The sequence below is a fragment of the Cannabis sativa genome, chromosome 8, assembly GCF_029168945.1.
Source record: "Cannabis sativa cultivar Pink pepper isolate KNU-18-1 chromosome 8, ASM2916894v1, whole genome shotgun sequence".
Lineage (NCBI taxonomy): Eukaryota > Viridiplantae > Streptophyta > Magnoliopsida > Rosales > Cannabaceae > Cannabis > Cannabis sativa.
The window spans coordinates 20,676,960-20,699,424 of record NC_083608.1 but is presented as its reverse complement, the minus strand read 5'-3'; the positions used below and the strand labels follow the sequence as shown (position 1 = coordinate 20,699,424).

At 34.7% G+C, this 22,465-nt stretch overlaps 1 protein-coding gene across 1 annotated transcript; it reads left to right on the top strand.

Annotated features, from left to right (window-relative positions):
* The first annotated feature begins 236 nt into the window (after window positions 1-236).
* On the top strand, window positions 237-953 carry LOC115699229 (dirigent protein 21). The gene has a single exon (XM_030626527.2). It carries the CDS (start codon window positions 357-359, stop codon window positions 939-941), a length of 585 nt encoding a protein of 194 aa, XP_030482387.2. The 5' UTR covers window positions 237-356; the 3' UTR covers window positions 942-953.
* The last annotated feature ends 21,512 nt before the right edge of the window (window positions 954-22,465 follow it).

The window sequence follows — 22,465 nt, the reverse complement described above, 5'->3', positions numbered from 1 at the left end:
TAAAAATCCTAAAACAATTCAAATTGATACACTTTGCTCAATTAAATTCATAATTTCAGAACTTTTTGATTATATGTTGATATAAAATTTATACTTTTTTAATCAATTATTTTATAAATAATAATAACGTGCCTAAGCACGTCTTGCCCAACTAGTAATATATTTAGCGAGGGCACTATATACTATTATTTATGTTCGTCTAAATGGACGTATCACCTAGCTAGATGTGATATATTCGATTCATACAAGTATCTTACATAAATCCTATATATAAGACAAACTCATTGAAATTGATACATATATACAAACTAAGAAAATTAAATTAAGCATTATATTTTGTTCCCATCATCTCCAACATGGCCAAAGCTCTTCAAACAACAACCCTTAACCTACTCATCTCACTAACTATTTTGCTCTCTTTCTTGAGACTCACCACTGCAAATGATGATTACTACAACTCTGTAGTACAAAGAAAACACGGGTTTAAGCATGAGAAGCTGACCCACTTTCACTTCTATTTCCACGATACAGTAAGTGGCAAGAACCCCACGAACGTCCAAGTGGCCGAGGCGCCAACGACGAACACTTCGGCCACATTTTTTGGCATGGTGGCAGTGTTAGACGACCCTTTGACGGTGGGACCAGAGCCAACTTCCAAGCAAGTGGGAAGAGCTCAAGGAATCATAGCAATGGCTTCTCTGTCCGATGTGGGACTTTTAATGAGTTTGAACTATGTTTTCACTGAAGGTAAATACAAGGGTAGCAGCCTTAGCATATTGGGACACAACTCCATACTTTCGGCGCTTAGAGAGATGCCTGTAGTTGGTGGAACTGGACTTTTCAGGTTCGCAAGAGGCTATGCACTAGCCAAGACTTATATGTTCAACGCCACTAGTCATGATGCTATTGTGGAGTACAATGTCTATGTCTTGCATTTTTAGTTGGTAATTGAACATCATGTTTTATTCATGGATTATATCTATTATTCCACTGCTTCCTGTTCTGATATTATTCGGAGCTAATAATTAGAAAATTTCAAGTATAATCGAAAAATATTTAGCACAAGCAAAATATGAAGAGATTGCCTTAGAAGTATCAGAATTCTCAAAGGAATGTTAAGTTGATAATATGTCTGAATAATAAGACCTATTTTTTGTCACACCCAGAAAGAAGCGAGCTACGTCTAAGTTAAACTTAGATATGTAAGTCTTCTTTCGTTTCTCGACGGTGAAGTAGGTCATGAACTAGATTAGAATCATTCTCAACGAGTCCATGAGAAGTAATCCCATTTTTTCATCGAGTTCGGGATCCACTTTTTAGGGAATATGAGTCAAAGTAATAACAAGAATATATATATATCTAGTGGAACATCTTTAACAATCCCTGGAAAAAAATCATCTTTAGTTTTATTTTTATTTTTTTGAAAGAAAAATTCATCTTTAATTTCTTCAATAATTTTAATTATTTCCCTTATTTATAGTTGTCAGAGGTACAAAATTTGTTTCTTTCATCTCTTATTATTGACAGTAAGAACTTCTCAAATAAACTTTATTTAAAAATTAAATGTAAAAGGCTAAAATGAAAATCTTAAGAGAAATTAAGAGCATCAATGGAGTAAAATCATGTTATATTGAATATCGATCTAAGCTCTCTTACAAATGGTAATTTTCTAACCCCTTATTCAATGGAAGAGAAATAAAAACATGGGAGCTCTCATGGCCCTTATTTACAAGTTGATACCTACATGGTCCCTATGGGGACCATGTATTACTCTGATAGTGTCAGGTGCAGCTGCAGGTTCTGCATCTGGTATAATGGAGCAGAGATAGTGGTGGTCAGGTTGTACTAACATACAAAGAGCACACCTTGTCCCCTCTGTGCATCATGTACGCTTTCTTCCTTGTGCTTGAAATATTTACCAAGTTTTGAGGCCACCGGTAGCCACCTCCTTGGAGGTCTAGGTGGACAAGCCACCTTCATGAGGTCAGGGGTGTGCAAACCACCCTCTCGGAGGCTAAGGTGAGCAACCTCCTTGAAGGGATAGGTGGGTGAGCCATCTTCATGGTGCCCAAGGTGGGAAACCCACCTTCTCAAAAGCTAAGTATGGAGAGCCACCTCCTTGGAGGGATAGGGCGAGCAAGTCATCATTATGGTGTACAAGGTGGGAAACTACCTTCTCAGTGGCTATGGTGAGCCATTTTCTTAGAGGGCTAGGTGGACCAGACATTTTCATGGTACCCAAGATGGGTAAACCACCTTCTTGGAAGCTAAGTATGGCGAGCCACCTCCTTGGAGAGGTAGGTGGGTGAGCCATCTTCATGGTGCCCAAGGCAGGAGAACCACCTCGGAGGCTACGGCAAGCCACCTCCTTAGAGAGCTAGGTATATGAGCCATCTTCATGGTGCCCAAGATGGGCAAACCACCTTCTCAGAGACTAAGTAAGGTGGGCCATTTCCTTGGAGGGCTAGGTGAGCGAGCCATCTTCATGGTGCCCAAGGTGGGTAAACCACATTCACAAAAGCTAAGGCGAGCCACCTCCTTAGAATGCTAGGTGGGCGAGCCATATTCGTGGTGCCAAAGGTGGGAAAAACACCTTCTCGGGGGCTAAGGCGAGCCACCTCCTTTGAGGGCTAGGTGAGCGAGCCATCTTAATGGTGCCCAAGATGGGCAAATCACCTTCTTGTAGGCTAAGTAAGGTAAGCCACTTCCTTGGAGAACTGTAATATCCCAATAAGCCTAATAGTTAATAATTAGGGTTTATAATTATATTATGGATTAATCAGGTAATAAGTGGGATTATGATCCTACTAATCAAGTTGAACATAAATTTTAAATTTGCTATAAGTGGATAAATAAGTATAATTTATAAATTATGGAGATTTATATGGCATATGTGAATGTAATATGAGTTATTGGTGTAATAAAAATATTTTCAGTTTTGGCGACCTTGGAGACTCGATCAGGGGTCAGAAATGTCATAACAGGCTTAATTGATAATTAGTGGGAATATTGTGATAAGTTGATAATGTAAGTATTAAGATAATTAAGAGTATATGAGATTTTAGGTAGCGCCCTAGAAGTAGAAGTTTCTTAGTAGCTAAGAAATGATAAGATAATTATTAATAATTAAGTTTTTATTAATATTATTATTATTATTATTATTATTATTATTATATTATAATAATTTTTTAAAAAAAGTTGAAAAGTAATCGTGAAGTATATATATATATATTATATATAAGTTATAACATAAGTCTAAAACAGAAAAAGAAAGAACGAAACCCTCGTTCCTTCTCCTACAATAAAATCTTCTCCCCTTATACTCATTTTCTTTGATTTTCAATCCAAAACTTAGCGATCTAAGCTCCGGTAGTAGCAGGATAGTGAATTCTCAGAGCGGGGAAGCTTAAGGGCCCGGGATTATCGATCGTTCTCCAAGTAGGTCGGCCAACATACCTGATCCGGAACTTGAGGTAAGAAAAGTATAATGTACCACATGGCATGACAGGTTCTGAAATTATCGATTGTCTGATTAGGCAATGATAATGTAATGATATTATGGATACAATATATGGTCTCACCTGATTAGGTGATGCAATATATCTGGGGACGTACCAGGCAAAGGTACGGGCGTCAGTGGCATATGATGAGTACCGAGCGTAGGTATGAGATCGTCTGATTAGACAATACGATATATTAGTGTCAAGTTGTGGCACAGGCTCACCTGATTAGGTGGCGCAATGATATTATATATGATATTACATTATGACACGGACTTACCTGATTAGGCAATGCAAATATATGAGCATATCTATTTCTATGCATATGACTGATTATATTACCTACTGTTGAATGTTATAGTTTAATCATTTTGTGATAATGAAATGTATAAATAGTTATTTAATGTATCATTCTTTATTACTTTTCTTGCTGAGTCTTTGTGACTCACGGGTGCTTTGTGGTGCAGGTAAGGGCAAGGCAAAGTTAGAACAACCATGAGATGGCGGTCTTCTCCAGCAATGTACATATTGACCTCACCAGCCTGCGTGTTGAGTTGTTTTAGACTGGTTGTGTCTGCTGTATTTTGAATTGTGTTTGAATTGTTGTTGTATATCGTTTTTTGGATAAATCTTTTATAACAGGGATTCCCGGAACTCCTTTTTACTGCCGTTATAATGTCCGTTTTTAGTGTTTTATTTTAGTCAAGTTTTTATTATCCTCACAATTTTTAATAATTAATTAATATATTAGTATTAAACTAGTTTTATAAAATCACACACGTGGCGTTCCTATAGATTAGGGCGTTACAACTTGGTATCAGAGGAGCCATGGTTTTAAAGGTCCTGAAGACGGGTTGAATATGTACATTTGCTGCGAAGACAGGTCGACTCATGGTATAGTAAGTGTTTATGTTATTTGCTATTGCCTTACGTGTTTAGACAATTATAGTGTATGATGGGAAGAAATAGTGTGTGAATAGCATATGCATATTGATGTTGATATTGTTTAAAATCTAAATGGTTGAGGTTTTGGGTTACAGGATATTGGATCATGCAGCGGCGATCTGGCCGTTTAAACCGCGAGTTGGAACTCGGGGTAGGTGGTGGGGAAGAGCATCCTCCACCCCCTCAAAACTGGGAACAATTGTTTGCTGCCATGCAAGAGATGATTAGGCAGCAAGGGGAGCAGATTCGAGACCTGAGAGAGCAACAGGCTCGTCCTGCACCTATACTGGCACCTCAGGTAGTGCCACCGAATATGGGAGATCGTATGGAACCAATTTATGAGCGGTTCAGGAAACAAAACCCACCTGTGTTTGAGGGTGGCCCAGACCCACTGAAAGCAGAACAGTGGATGACTATGATTGCTTCTATCTTTGATTTCATGCGGGTAGAAGATAATGATCGGGTACGATGTGCTATTTATATGTTACGAGATGATGCCCGGATATGGTGGGAGATTGTTTCCCAAGGTCATAATCTGAATACTATGACCTGGGATGTATTCAGGGCACTGTTTTATGAGAAATATTATAATGAATCTATTCGTGCCGCTCAAGCTGAAGAGTTCGCACGATTAGTTCAGGGTAGCATGACTGTGACTGAATATGCTACCAAGTTTGACACGCTAGCCAAGTTTGCTTCTGATGAAGTGGCCAGTGATGCTGCAAGAAAAGCTAAGTTCATCAGAGGTCTTGAAGAGTATATTGCTAGAGATGTGATTATGGCAGCCAAACAATCAGGGGTCGTGAAGACTTATCCTCAGATTGTGGACTTAGCTCTCACTGCTGAGGGGGCTGAAAGCCTGATTCGTAAAAAGAGTACTCAGAGGAAGGACGCGTGGAAGACTGTAATATCCAGTTTAAAATAGTATTTAATTTTTCGTTTGGATATTAATTGTGCGAGGATAATTAATTCATTTATTTGTGTTGTTAGTGAGTTGATATTATTGCTTAGAGTAGTTGTACCATTTTTTTAAAGAAAGTTAAAGTTGTATTAACTACGAAAGTAAAATATTATGATATTTTCATAAGTAGGTAATCGTTTAATTAAAGCCCGATATGAAAGTCCATTAGGTTTTTATAATATATTTATTAGATTTAATTAATTGTATAAGTGGTATTAAATAATATTATTATTTGATTAATGTTAGAAAAATCGTAAGTTTAGAGAAATTCGCAGGTTTAGAAACTGTTTTACGAAAATGACCATATCTGGAGTTTTATAACTCCAATTGAGGTGATTCCAGTGGCGTTGGAAAGATAATTCAAAGATCTATAAATTTTGTAGAAATAACCATCTCATAATTCGTAATTTTTTTAGGTGAAAACTAAGCCCTAAAGTTACGAGATTTAGAGGTTACAATTTAAATTTAAAAGTAAGATATTTGTTTATTTAATAATTCATTATATTGTTATTGCTATTATGTTAATATTATTATTATTCATAAAACTAAACCTAATAAGATTCAGAATAGTATAGGTTTCATTAACCCTAAAATTATATCGTTCTATTCTTCCCACCTATCTGAGCAAGACTAACCCTAAAACTTTCAAATCATCTTTCCATTACATCCTTAGCCAAATCTATACCACTTTTCACTCTCATCTTTGATCACCATCATCTTATGTCTATCGATCCAAGCAGCTCGATGTATTTGAGGTAAGAAACTCTACATTTACTTATTTATTGATCACAATAGGAGAATATTCGTAGGTCTCCTTTTCTTATTTTTCAGAATGAAACATGTTTCAGTAAAACTGTCATATCTCTTTAAATACTCATCCGATTCTCACAATCTTGGTGCCTATAGAAAGCTTATTCAATTTCCCATAATTCTTATGAAGAAAGGTTTTACTGAATCGAAATTTATCTATGTCAAAAATTAGTATTTCTACGCTGTTTGTTGTAAATCGTTTTTTTTATATTTTCTATATAAGTTGTCTCAGTAAAATTCAAATATCTCTCTGAATAATGATCTGATTCTAGCGATCTTGGTACCGTTTAAAAGATAATTCAATTTTTCTAAATTTTTTATGAAGAAACCATTCACTAATTATTGATTATTCTAAGTCAAAATTATTATTTTATTGCTGTAGTTCGAAATCCATTTGTTTCAGGATTTCTAGAAAACTGTTTCGGTATAATATCTATATCTCTTACGTTATAACTCCGATTTTAAAGAGTTTAGTGTCATTTGAAAGGGAATTCGATTTTCTAAAACTTTTATGAAGAGAGTATTCTCTGAATTAGAATATTTCAGTATCAAAACTTTAGATTTCCGATGTCTACTGTGATTCGTTACTCCATATTCCTTCTCAGATTTAGTTTCAGTAAAACTATCGTAACTCTCTCAATTTTAATCCATTTTTAGTGATCTTTATATCATTGGAAAGATAATTGAATTTCCTATAATTTTTATGAAGGAAACTTCCACTGAATTCGTGTAGTTATTGGTCAAAAATAGTATTCTTTCTGCTGTACTGTAAGAGTGCGAATTTTAATGTTAGGGCCTTGACCCATGTGTTATTATAGGTAGTAGTGACGAGATAACAAGTTTAAGCAGCGGGATTTGAGGTAAGGAAATTAGATAGTTTTGTATGTGTTTATCTGCATAAACTTAAATTCTTTATGTATTGAAATATGATTTATGATTTGTTATTATGAATATGTATATGGTACTAAGAATGTGTGGTATGGACACAATATGAGTTTGTGAATTGATACATAGATTATGGTTGTATGACTAGTATGTATTGTATGTTGTATGGTGTATAGTGTATGTTGTATGCTAACGTCTCAGGTAAAGTGGGGGACCATGGTGGGGTATGATACGGGATAAGGCCGTTGAATGTAGAGATACCCTACCCTACATTTTACTGAGTCGTGTATGAGATTGTTATGGTGGGTATGATACAGTGATGTTACTGTTGAATATAGAGATACCCTATCCTATAACAATGGTAGGGCTGCATAGGCCCAGGTTATTATATGGGCAGATTAGGCCCAGGATATTGTAGGGCCAGGCTAGGCCGGGTTATGTAAGTAATGGCTATGATATGTCAATGTTATGGTAATTACATTATTATTTATAGTATTGATATGATTATGTTATGAATATGATACTGGAGTTATGATCTCTGTATATATGTATGGTGTGAACAATTAGTATGGACCTATATGATAAAGGTTTTCATGTGTACAGTTATTTGGCTATAGTTATAAAATAAGGTGTATGATATTGCTAAAACTTAATAAATAAATTAATGATATGTGTGATATTATATGGTATTGTATGATAAGCATTTCCTTACTGGGCTTTTAGCTCACCCCCTTACTTTCCCCCTACAGGCAATAGACAGGGAACATTGAATGTAAGTTTGATGAGTTGGGTCAGTTCTGGTATGTATACTGCGAGGGGCTATGGACGAGCAAACGGTCTAGAACGCCGGTGGAGCCTTGGTTTTGTTTTTTTTTTATAGTAAAGTAATCTCAGCTCAGTGGGGTGTTACAAATTTATTTTTTTTGCACTCAACTACTTATTTTGTTTTTAATATGAATGATCATTCACCTTTTTGCATATTTATTGTAAAACCCACTGTGTATTTCCAAACAGCTTTAAATCTTTTTAAATAATGCATCAAAATTAGTATTTTGTAAAATAAGGCAAAATATTGGGGCGTTACAGTTGGTATCAGAGCCGATCGTTCCTTAGCCCGAAGGATACTCACAGTATACATACAGAAGACTGAAAAGATCCCTCTCACTATAACGTAAGTGTTAGTTTTAATATGCTTAGTATTGCTATTAATAGTTTTATATGTGATACATAGATTTTTGTTAAAATATGTTTCCTAGAATTAGAGTCTCATCTGTAGTAGGTGCTTAGAGAAATTAAGAGTATATTACCTCTTATGATTGATTACACATTTTACGAAGAAGATGAATAGGTTTTATATTTCTTTATTGCCTTGAATTGAAACTAGGAAGGACAGTGTTCCTTTCTTGAAAATTTAGAATAAATTATATTAGGAATTCATAAGACTTTGTTTGATAAATAGAATATTACTAGTTAAGCTTGACAACATTAAGTTTAGATATGTTCATGGAATCTTCTCTCCCTATAATTGAACTCTTTTGTTTCTATTAAATCAACATTTCTTGTAAGAGCTCACACATGCAAGTAGAAGATCAGTTAGAATCAATTTGAAAGGAACGACCAATAGAGGTGGGGGCTAAGGATGTGTGTTATGGTTGATGTTCCAGATCAAACCCAATAGTAGTTAAGGCTAACGATCTAATAGAGGCATTGGAAGGAATGTGAGCATGACTAAGACGATTTGTTGAAGAGTTTTCACAGGCTCAACGCAATAGATCACCAACACTAGTAGTGGAACTTGAAGCACATAATGAAATGTACCAATAGCCAACTAAGTATCGATGCATAGAATTGCACCTGTCTACAAATGGTTAAAGATGAAGTCTCTACACCTAGTTATGAAAGGAAGCCCAACCTATAGGGAGTAGGGAATGATTTAAGATAGTGAATGCTATACTAGACTAGATAGGGTATTTTATGAAACTCACTTATTAAGAAAGATGAAAGAATAGACCTATAAGGAGCAAGTACTGTCTTGATGGATATTCTATGGATACACACCCCTAAGTTAGATGGTAAGAAGTATGAATATTGTATATGAAGACTTTAGAGAAAAGTCCATTATACAAATTAGTCCAAAGAGGACTATGCCATCACGTAGAAAGGAGTGTAGCGTACTGAACAGAATCTAGAATAAGAAGTTAGAAAGAAACCTGATATAATTTTTTTTTAAAAGTAATGACTTATGAAGGTATCTTGAACACCAAGAGATAAGTAGAGCATCAACAAATATTAGATTACTGAAGGAAATTGTAAGCTTCAAACTCAAGGTCAGCTACTTTGTGAGGAGACAATAAAGTAAAATGCGCATGGTTTCAATAAAGACAATTTCAAAGGAGGAAGAAAAAGAAGATTTAGACACGGCTAACAATTTGGGTACAACATGAATGAGAGGCAACACAGAGGACAACTATACAGAACAATTCAAATTGGACAACTTGGAGATCATAGATATAGCTTCGTAAATGATGAAAAAAAAATTGGAGATCATGAGTGATACATCTAGAAGAATTTCCTGGAACAACAAGGACCATACGAGTTTTTGTGAAATATTGGGATTATAAAATGATCAAGCAACATAAAAGGCACAGAGTATGCAAATGATACTACAATCCACTCATGATTTGCTTTGTGGACAATAGTATGAGTATGTTTAAGTGAATAGAAGCAAATAAGAAAAGAAAAACTTATAAAAGTGTTAATTTTGGTCAAGAGAGGTGGCATTTCTATGCGATATAGTGTTAGAGGAAAGAATGACATCAGATCTGCCAAAAGTTAAAGTTGTCAAGAGCTAAGAATTCAGACAAATATTTGAAACTTTCTCGACCCAGAAGGGTAGTAATGGAGCAATATCCTAGAGGAACATACTAAGATGGAATAAGACAATAGCCATTGTTTGGAAAATAACTAAAGTTTATCTAATTGGAAGTGAGGAACTTATAAGGAAAGAGAAAAGGATGTATATATTGATAACATGATTGCATTCAGATATGGAATGAAGATGCTTAAGTGAAGTATGGACTTATTTTTAAAGGTAGTTTAGGAAGTACGAGTCAAAGAGCCCTGGCTAAATAATTATAAAAAGTGAGTCTCTAGTAGCAAATTAGACACAAGTGGGGTGTAGGAGGTATAGTAACGATGAACAGAGTAAGGTCTGTTCGGCATGATTTGCCAATTATGTATATAGTATCCTTACCCCGACAACTTGGTTGATTGATATATTATGAGATTACATGATTAACCGATGGTTAAATAGTAAATGATAAATAAATAATTGGGCTACCTAACCTATGTTAAGGTTGAACTCGTTTTAAAGGGTTACTAATGCACTTACGATATTTTAGCATATATGATCTTACTTAACTAAAAGTAGATGGTCTGTACTCGAATGTAAGCTGGTTTTAGATTTTGGAGGTCTTAACAGTGCAATTAAGAAGTTGGGATTTATTTTGTGAACTATAGAGGTCTACAATATGTAAGATATAAATATGGTTAGAAAAATATATGGTAGTATAAATATGAAAGTGATGTGATACCCAGAAGGTTAGTATAATAGAAGAAACAATCATTGAACACAATTACACAAATCTATCAGCATTGCAGATTTAGACTTCATCAGTATAGCAATGTAACACCACCTGATGAAATGTGGAGGAAAGTAGGACAAATGGCCGATACTACTGGAAGGATTCCTCTTTGGATAATAGGTACTGTAACTGGTGTTTTGGTGATCGGTTTACTTGGTATTTTCTTTTATGGTTCATATTCTGGATTAGGTTCATCTCTTAGTTAATATTTAGTTAATAAATGATAAAATGAAATTTAGATGCTTATGGGCGATATCTAATGAAACTGTCGCTGGAATTGAGATCTCATTCAAAGAGAAGGATACCAAATATCTGGAGTTTCTTTTTGAATATTATATGGATGATCTGATCCGCGAGGACTATGATTGGGAATTGTTTGATCGTCTTTCTCTGAGGAAGAGGCGAAACATAATCAACTTGAGTTCGACATAGCTATTTGAAATCTTAGTGAAAGACTGAATTTGTTATCTCATGTTCGCCTAGCAGACAAAAGTTAATGGGGTAAACTAGATAATCTCATAATCAAGTCAACTTGATTGAAAGGAGTAATGGAGGACCAAGCACCATAGGAGAGATTAGCGAAGAAAATACAATAGAGTGATACAAGAAAGTGACTACAAAAGAAACCAACAGCAGTTACCTAGGAAAATGGGAAGGCGTGACAAGTGCAATGAATACATGGATAAAGGATATCAAGAAGTGAATGTTAGACAAAAAGGTGGTCGAAATGGATCATTAAAATATTTATATATAGAAGACTTTTTTTTAAGAGCTTACATGTTTATTTCCAAGTGTCATGGAACAAGTGTCTATCGATGAGTGAGTAACATCTATGAAATTGAAAGAATGACACTGTAGCCTTACAGTAGAAAATCAAGTAGAGAAGTAAGATTTTTATACGTAATAACATTTAACTAAAGAGTGGGAATGATTAAAGAGAAGTTTGCATAAGGTCTTCTACCCTACTCCTTGTGTTTATTATTTTGTATTGTATAATGTGTTCTCAAGTGACATGTAAGGATGTTCATTTAGAGAATAAATAGTTTTACTCTTAATGGCATGTAAGGATGCTCATAGAAGAATAAATAGTTTCACTCTTAATGTCATGTAAGGATGGTCATAAGAGAAGATTTTTTTTTATAATATTACGAGCATGCTATTGCAAAACTTATGTATTTAAAGCATGTATATGTAATTTATTATGATAGAGTACGTTTTGATATTTAAGTAATGTATAGAGAAATAATAATGCTTAATTAATAAGTTATTTGTATTATATGTGTTATGGATTGATCGAAAAGATATAGGTTAAATGCATATTTGTTGGCTCCATATAGTAGATAAGGAGGTAATGCGGTAAGTGGTGAAAGACATGAAGACTCAACACCCCGAGTGTTGGTAAGTTAAATTTCGAGGACGAAATTTCTTTTAAGGAGGGTAGAATGTAATATCCAGTTTAAAATAGTATTTAATTTTTCGTTTGGATATTAATTGTGCGAGGATAATTAATTCATTTATTTGTGTTGTTAGTGAGTTGATATTATTGCTTAGAGTAGTTGTACCATTTTTTTAAAGAAAGTTAAAGTTGTATTAACTACGAAAGTAAAATATTATGATATTTTCATAAGTAGGTAATCGTTTAATTAAAGCCCGATATGAAAGTCCATTAGGTTTTTATAATATATTTATTAGATTTAATTAATTGTATAAGTGGTATTAAATAATATTATTATTTGATTAATGTTAGAAAAATCGTAAGTTTAGAGAAATTCGCAGGTTTAGAAACTGTTTTACGAAAATGACCATATCTGGAGTTTTATAACTCCAATTGAGGTGATTCCAGTGGCGTTGGAAAGATAATTCAAAGATCTATAAATTTTGTAGAAATAACCATCTCATAATTCGTAATTTTTTTAGGTGAAAACTAAGCCCTAAAGTTACGAGATTTAGAGGTTACAATTTAAATTTAAAAGTAAGATATTTGTTTATTTAATAATTCATTATATTGTTATTGCTATTATGTTAATATTATTATTATTCATAAAACTAAACCTAATAAGATTCAGAATAGTATAGGTTTCATTAACCCTAAAATTATATCGTTCTATTCTTCCCACCTATCTGAGCAAGACTAACCCTAAAACTTTCAAATCATCTTTCCATTACATCCTTAGCCAAATCTATACCACTTTTCACTCTCATCTTTGATCACCATCATCTTATGTCTATCGATCCAAGCAGCTCGATGTATTTGAGGTAAGAAACTCTACATTTACTTATTTATTGATCACAATAGGAGAATATTCGTAGGTCTCCTTTTCTTATTTTTCAGAATGAAACATGTTTCAGTAAAACTGTCATATCTCTTTAAATACTCATCCGATTCTCACAATCTTGGTGCCTATAGAAAGCTTATTCAATTTCCCATAATTCTTATGAAGAAAGGTTTTACTGAATCGAAATTTATCTATGTCAAAAATTAGTATTTCTACGCTGTTTGTTGTAAATCGTTTTTTTTATATTTTCTATATAAGTTGTCTCAGTAAAATTCAAATATCTCTCTGAATAATGATCTGATTCTAGCGATCTTGGTACCGTTTAAAAGATAATTCAATTTTCTAAATTTTTTATGAAGAAACCATTCACTAATTATTGATTATTCTAAGTCAAAATTATTATTTTATTGCTGTAGTTCGAAATCCATTTGTTTCAGGATTTCTAGAAAACTGTTTCGGTATAATATCTATATCTCTTACGTTATAACTCCGATTTTAAAGATTTTAGTGTCATTTGAAAGGGAATTCGATTTTCTAAAACTTTTATGAAGAGAGTATTCTCTGAATTAGAATATTTCAGTATCAAAACTTTAGATTTCCGATGTCTACTGTGATTCGTTACTCCATATTCCTTCTCAGATTTAGTTTCAGTAAAACTATCGTAACTCTCTCAATTTTAATCCATTTTTAGTGATCTTTATATCATTGGAAAGATAATTGAATTTCCTATAATTTTTATGAAGGAAACTTCCACTGAATTCGTGTAGTTATTGGTCAAAAATAGTATTCTTTCTGCTGTACTGTAAGAGTGCGAATTTTAATGTTAGGGCCTTGACCCATATGTTATTATAGGTAGTAGTGACGAGATAACAAGTTTAAGCAGCGGGATTTGAGGTAAGGAAATTAGATAGTTTTGTATGTGTTTATCTGCATAAACTTAAATTCTTTATGTATTGAAATATGATTTATGATTTGTTATTATGAATATGTATATGGTACTAAGAATGTGTGGTATGGACACAATATGAGTTTGTGAATTGATACATAGATTATGGTTGTATGACTAGTATGTATTGTATGTTGTATGGTGTATAGTGTATGTTGTATGCTAACGTCTCAGGTAAAGTGGGGGACCATGGTGGGGTATGATACGGGATAAGGCCGTTGAATGTAGAGATACCCTACCCTACATTTTACTGAGTCGTGTATGAGATTGTTATGGTGGGTATGATACAGTGATGTTACTGTTGAATATAGAGATACCCTATCCTATAACAATGGTAGGGCTGCATAGGCCCAGGTTATTATATGGGCAGATTAGGCCCAGGATATTGTAGGGCCAGGCTAGGCCGGGTTATGTAAGTAATGGCTATGATATGTCAATGTTATGGTAATTACATTATTATTTATAGTATTGATATGATTATGTTATGAATATGATACTGGAGTTATGATCTCTGTATATATGTATGGTGTGAACAATTAGTATGGACCTATATGATAAAGGTTTTCATGTGTACAGTTATTTGGCTATAGTTATAAAATAAGGTGTATGATATTGCTAAAACTTAATAAATAAATTAATGATATGTGTGATATTATATGGTATTGTATGATAAGCATTTCCTTACTGGGCTTTTAGCTCACCCCCTTACTTTCCCCCTACAGGCAATAGACAGGGAACATTGAATGTAAGTTTGATGAGTTGGGTCAGTTCTGGTATGTATACTGCGAGGGGCTATGGACGAGCAAACGGTCTAGAACGCCGGTGGAGCCTTGGTTTTGTTTTTTTTTTTTTATAGTAAAGTAATCTCAGCTCAGTGGGGTGTTACAAATTTATTTTTTTTGCACTCAACTACTTATTTTGTTTTTAATATGAATGATCATTCACCTTTTTGCATATTTATTGTAAAACCCACTGTGTATTTCCAAACAGCTTTAAATCTTTTTAAATAATGCATCAAAATTAGTATTTTGTAAAATAAGGCAAAATATTGGGGCGTTACAAAGACCTCATCTGGTATTGGAGTGAGTAAAAGCTTTAGCCCCAATGACCGAAAAAGGAAACCAGATGGACCACCAGTTGTGGGTCCAAACAAAAAGTTTCAAAATAACCAGGGCTTTCGTCGGGGCAGAAATGAGGTTTGGCAGCCTTACCCTGAATGCCCAAAATGCAAGAGACATCACTTGGGTGAATGCCGGTCTAGAGTTTGCTACCAATGTGGAGTAGTAGGCCATTTCAAGAACAACTGTCCACAGCTACAGAAGCCCGAGGCTAAGAAAGAGAGTCCTATGGTTCCTGCTCGGGTGTTTGCTTTGACCCAAGCAGATGCTGAAGCTGGCCCTTCGACTGTTACAGGTGAGATATCTATTGGTGGTATTATGTTTACTATTTTGATTGATTCTGGTGCTGCACATTCATATATTTCTAGTAGAATCATTGAGAAATTAAGTAGGCCATGTGATGTCATGTCTGGTGGATTTGGTACCTTGTTACCTACTGGAGAAGTGGTAATCTCCAGGAGGTGGGTAAGGTCTCTCCCAGTGTTAGTAGAAGGGAGAGAATTGTCAGTGAATCTGATTGAATTAGACTTAAAAGATTTTGATGGAATCCTGGGAATGGATTGGTTGACTAAGTACAATGCTACTATAGATTGTAAGAGAAAGATGGTGACTTTTAAACCAGAGGGTGAGATCCCATTTGTTTTTATGGGAAAGGTGCAAGGATCTCGGATTCCATTGATATCGGCACTTAGGACCAGGGAATTATTACGAGAAGGATGTATGGGATACCTGGCTAGTGTGTTGGATACCACAAAAGATACACCTGAGGGACCGGAAAAGGTTCGAGTAGTATGTGAATTTCTGGATGTATTCCCGAAGAGTTACCAGGATTACCACCAAAGAGAGAGATCGACTTCGAAATTGAATTAGTACCTGGGGCTGAACCAGTTTCTAAGGCTCCATATAGAATGGCACCGGCAGAATTGAAAGAATTGAAAGTCCAATTACAAAACCTACTTGATCTACGATTCACGAGGCCGAGTACCTCTCCTTGGGGTGCACCAGTTTTGTTTGTCAAGAAGAAGGATGGGTCATTACGTATGTGCATTGATTATCGTGAATTGAACAAGTTGACAATAAAGAACAAATATCCTTTGCCAAGGATAGATGATTTGTTTGATCAGTTACAGGGAAAGACCATCTTCTCCAAGATTGACCTTCGATCTGGTTATCACCAGTTGAGGATTCGGGAAGAGGATATTCCCAAAACTGCTTTTCGTACTCGATATGGGCACTACGAGTTTTTAGTGATGTCCTTCGGTTTAACTAATGCACCAGCAGCATTTATGGACTTAATGAATCGGGTATTTAAGGACTTCCTTGATAACTTTGTGATTGTGTTTATTGATGACATTCTAGTTTATTCTGAATCGAAAGAAGCTCATGAACAACACCTTCGTATGGTATTACAGCGTCTCCGAGAACACAAGCTTTATGCAAAGTTCAAGAAGTGCGAATTTTGGTTGTCAAAAGTGAGTTTCTTAGGACACGTGGTAAGTAAGGATGGGATTCTGGTAGATCCAGTGAAGATTGAAGCTGTTCGAGATTGGCCACAACCTAAGACAACAACTGAAGTTAAAAGTTTCTTAGGATTGGCCGGGTACTATATGAGATTTGTAGAAGGTTTTGCTAAGATTGCTACTCCTTTGACCGAGCTGGCCCGAAAAAGTTATAAGTTTATGTGGACTGATAAATGCCAGAATAGCTTTCAAGAATTAAAGAAGAGATTGATTACTGCACCAGTTCTAAGCCTGCCAATCGGTGATGAAAAGTTTGTGATATATTGTGATGCCTCAAGACAAGGTTTGGGTTGTGTGTTAATGCAATCAGGGAAGGTCATTGCCTATGCCTCTAGGCAGTTGAAAGACTTTGAACATCGCTACCCCACTCATGATCTAGATTTGGCAGCGGTGGTTTTTGCTTTGAAGGTTTGGCGTCACTATTTTTATGGTGAAAAGTGTGAGATTTATACCAACCACAAAAGTTTGAAATACTTTTTCACTCAAAATGATCTGAATATGAGGCAAAAATGATGGTTAGAGTTAGTCAAAGATTACGACTGTGAAATCCTCTACCATCCCGGTAAAGCAAACATAGTGGCAGATGCACTTAGTCAGAAAGGCCCAGGGCAGGTTTACGAGTTGAAGGAAATCTCTCCAAGATTGGCTGAGGATATCGCCAAGGCTGAGATTGAGTTTGTAGTCGGAAAGTTGGCAAATATTACATTGCAGTCTGATTTACTGGAAAGAATAAAGATTGGCCAAGAGAATGATCCCGAATTGAGTGAACTCAGAAAAAAAGTTGAGATTGGTGCTATAAAAGATTTCATTGTGACTCCAAGTGGACAACTAAGATATAAGGGTAGAATTTGTGTTCCGACAGATGATCAAATCAGAAGAGAAATTCTTGATGAGTTCCATATTACTCCGTATTCCCTACACCCGGGGACAACAAAGATGTATCATGACACCAAGGCAATATATTGGTGGCCGGGAATGAAGAGTGATATTGTTGAATACGTTTCAAAGTATTTAACTTGTCAGCAGGTTAAGGCTGAACATCAAAGGCCGGCAGGTTTACTTCAGCCCTTGAGAATACCTGAATGGAAATGGGAAGACATAACTATGGACTTTGTAGTGGGGTTGCCTAGGACTACTGGGTTATATGATTCCATATGGGTGATAGTGGATAGATTTACCAAGTCAGCGCACTTTTTACCTGTGCGAGTGACTTATACTGTGGAACAGTATGCTGAATTGTACATTAAGGAAATAGTGAGACTCCATGGTGCCCCAAAGTCAATTGTTTCAGATCGTGATCCCAAATTTACTTCCAAGTTCTGGGAGAGTTTACAGAAAGCTATGGGAACCAAGCTGAGATTCAGTACAGCTTTTCACCCTCAAACAGATGGTCAGTCTGAAAGAACCATTCAGATACTGGAAGACATGTTGCGAGCATGTGTAATAGATTTTGAAGGATCTTGGAGCAAGTTCCTATCCTTGATTGAGTTTTCATATAATAACAGTTATCAGAGTACCATTGGTATGGCACCTTACGAGATGCTGTATGGTAGGAAATGTCGATCGCCTATCCATTGGGATGAGGCTGGAGAGAGACGTTATCTTGGACCTGAATTAGTCCAAAGGACCAGTGAAGCCATTGAAAAGATTCGATCTCGTATGCTTGCTTCGCAAAGTAGACAGAAAAGCTACGCTGATCCAAAGCGTAGGGATATCGAATTTCAAGTGGGAGACTCTGTATTTCTTCGAATATCACCTATAAAAGGGGTACGTAGATTTGGAAAGAAAGGAAAATTGAGCCCTAGATACATCGACCCTTTTGAGATACTGGAGCGGATAGGTCAAGTGGCCTATCGATTAGCTTTACCACCCGCGTTATCTGGGGTGCATAATGTCTTCCATATCTCTATGTTGAGAAAGTACGTGTCAGATCCGACACATGTTTTGAGTTACGATGATATTGAGCTCCAGACAGACTTATCTTATAATGAACAACCTATCAAGATCTTAGACAGAAAGGAGAAAGTACTCCGAAATAAAACGATCCCTCTGGTTAAAGTCCTATGGAAGAATAGTAAAGTTGAGGAAGCGACTTGGGAATTAGAGTCGCAGAAGCGGGAGCTGTATCCCGAGTTATTCAGGTAAATTTCGAGGACGAAATTCTTATAAGGAGGGGATGGTTGTAATATCCCAATAAGCCTAATAGTTAATAATTAGGGTTTATAATTATATTATGGATTAATCAGGTAATAAGTGGGATTATGATCCTACTAATCTAGTTGAACATAAATTTTAAATTTGCTATAAGTGGATAAATAAGTATAATTTATAAATTATGGAGATTTATATGGCATATGTGAATGTAATATGAGTTATTGGTATAATAAAAATATTTTCAGTTTTGGCGACCTTGGAGACTCGATCAGGGGTCAGAAATGTCATAACAGGCTTAATTGATAGAATTAGTGGGAATATTGTGATAAGTTGATAATGTAAGTATTAAGATAATTAAGAGTATATGAGATTTTAGGTAGCGCCCTAGAAGTAGAAGTTTCTTAGTAGCTAAGAAATGATAAGATAATTATTAATAATTAAGTTTTTATTAATATTATTATTATATTATATTATATTATTATTATTATTATTATAATATTATAATAATTTTTTAAAAAAAGTTGAAAAGTAATCGTGAAGTATATATATATATTATATATAAGTTATAACATAAGTTTGAAACAGAAAAAGAAAGAACGAAACCCTCGTTCCTTCTCCTTCAATAAAATCTTCTCCCCTTATACTCATTTTCTTTGATTTTCAATCCAAAACTTAGTGATCTAAGCTCCGGTAGTAGCAGGATAGTGAATTCTCAGAGCGGGGAAGCTTAAGGGCCCGGGATTATCGATCGTTCTCCAAGTAGGTCGGCCAACATACCTGATCCGGAACTTGAGGTAAGAAAAGTATAATGTACCACATGGCATGACAGGTTCTGAAATTATCGATTGTCTGATTAGGCAATGATAATGTAATGATACTATGGATACAATATATGGTCTCACCTGATTAGGTGATGCAATATATCTGGGGACGTACCAGGCAAAGGTACGGGCGTCAGTGGCATATGATGAGTACCGAGCGTAGGTACGAGATCGTCTGATTAGACAATACGATATATTAGTGTCAAGTTGTGGCACAGGCTCACCTGATTAGGTGGCGCAATGATATTATATATGATATTACATTATGACACGGGCTTACCTGATTAGGCAATGCAAATATATGAGCATATCTATTTCTATGCATATGACTGATTATATTACCTACTGTTGAATGTTATAGTTTAATCATTTTGTGATAATGAAATGTATAAATAGTTATTTAATGTATCATTCTTTATTACTTTTCTTGCTGAGTCTTTGTGACTCACGGGTGCTTTGTGGTGCAGGTAAGGGCAAGGCAAAGTTAGAACAACCATGAGATGGCGGTCTTCTCCAGCAATGTACATATTGACCTCACCAGCCTGCGTGTTGAGTTGTTTTAGACTGGCTGTGTCTGTTGTATTTTGAATTGTGTTTGAATTGTTGTTGTATATCGTTTTTTGGATAAATCTTTTATAACAGGGATTCTCGGAACTCCTTTTTACTGCCGTTATAATGTCCGTTTTTAGTGTTTTATTTTAGTCAAGTTTTTATTATCCTCACAATTTTTAATAATTAATTAATATATTAGTATTAAACTAGTTTTATAAAATCACACATGTGGCGTTCCTATAGATTAGGGCGTTACAAGAACTATGGTGAGTGTGTTAGAACTTGTTTTACCTGAATCTTAATTTAATAACATGTATGTTCAATTGTCACATAAATAATCTAATATCTTGAAATATGAAAAATCATAAAACAACATATAACACATATAAAGTTTAAGATTCCTCACATTGATAGCAACAGAAATAAGTGGCTCCTTCCGTTCAATTACTCTAACCCTCAATTCCCTTTCTGTAACAGGGTATTTTAAAGTAATGAACCTTAATTACTTTCCTTTACTAGTATAGCGACAAACTACACAATCTTCTACAAAGATTTGACTGCCACCTTGCATAGAGTGGGTTGGTACTCAAAACACAATAGAGCTAATTTCTTGAGAGAGAGAGAGAGAGAGAGAGAGAGAGAGAGAGAGAGAGAGAGAGAGAGAGGAGAGAAAGTGTTCGAATCCTATAAAGGAGAAAAGCTTTTTGTGATCACTTAGGATTAGGGTTTTTTAGTGTCTCACCAACATTGTGAATCAAAACTTTATCATGCTCCTTTATAGGCTCTCTCTAGGCTAGGGATATATTAGATGAGCTTAGAAAAAGATAATAGACTCTAAGATCAAACCCCTTGCCAAAATCACCTTATGGCCGAAGGAATTTGATTTTTTCCATCTTATTTCATTCAATGAAACATTTATATATGTAAAATTTTGCCACTTATCTGATTAATCTATCTATTTAAATATCAATTCTATCTATTTAATGATTATAAATAATTATAACAAAATATAATTTAAATTTAATTATTAATTAACTTACAAAGTATCTTAATTAACAAATAAACCCTTACTACTCTCTTCTTCTCAAATTAGCCCAACCTTATTCGTGAAAATTCTTAAATAAGACATAGTCTATTTTAGAATTCTAATTGACTTACTAAATCAATTAATTGAGTCTATTAGATAGTATTATCATAAATAATGTGGGGATCATGTGTCTATGAAATCAAGCACCCAATAAGTAGATCCGAAATTAATTAAGTAAATTTCTTATTTTATTGATTCCTACTGACTCCACTATAAATTCAGAATTGCACTCTTGATTACATATAGAACACTTTATATACTAAATACAGATATGCTATAATTATCCATTATTTCAATATAAATAACCAATTATCATCTATAGAAGGTTTACATTGAGTTGGGACAAATTTACTATTTTATCCTTAAAACATTTAGCTCCTTGTAAATGATATTTTATTAAACTATTATAATTATTGAAATGAGTACTCCACCATTTAATTCTACTAATTATCATGTCAATTTAAATTCAGTCACTGATAAATCATGGGACTGAAAGGTTTTAATCATATAATTATGATTATTCTCCACTGTGTAGACAGTACTGTACTCATGAACAACAATATGATCAGGATTTAATAGAGTTTACATATCAAACATATGATCATGAAAGTAACATGTGAATCGAGCAATATACAAAATAGTAATAAAATGGAATTTTGATCTTTTATTGATTAATAGAATAAGATTATAATGAAATTGGGTTTTATGTAGGGCATAACACCCCAACAAACTCCCACTTTCACTAACATTAACTAGCCAATACATTTCAACTAATACTATATTCTTGATGTGCTTCTCAAATGTAGTCTCTGCCAATGTCTTGGTGAATGGGTCAGTGAGGTTATATTTAGTGTCAACCTTCTCCACTAGCACGTCTCCTCTTGCCACATACTCTCGAATGATGTTGTATTTCATCTCTATGTGTTTGCTCCTCTTGTGGCTTCGAGACTATTTACTGTTGATAATTGCACTAATGTTGTAACAAAATAACACTAGTGGTTTTTCTATATTTGGAACGATACCAAGCTCTGTAAAGAACTTTCTTAGCTAGAACAATTATTTAGCAGCCTCAACGACAACTATGTATAGCCTCCATGGTAGAGTTATAGATTTTAGATTATTGCTTAATCTTTCTCTAAATCACTGCTCCACCCCCAAGAGTGAACATCATCCTAGATGTAGACATCCTGTCATTGAGACAAGCCTAAAAATTTGAGTCAGTGTAGCATAAAGGGTTCAAAGCACC

What these genes read in the sequence shown, in the direction of transcription:
- LOC115699229 (XM_030626527.2), top strand. Translation starts at nt 357, where the DNA reads ATGGCCAAAGCTCTTCAAACAACAACCCTTAACCTACTCATCTCACTA.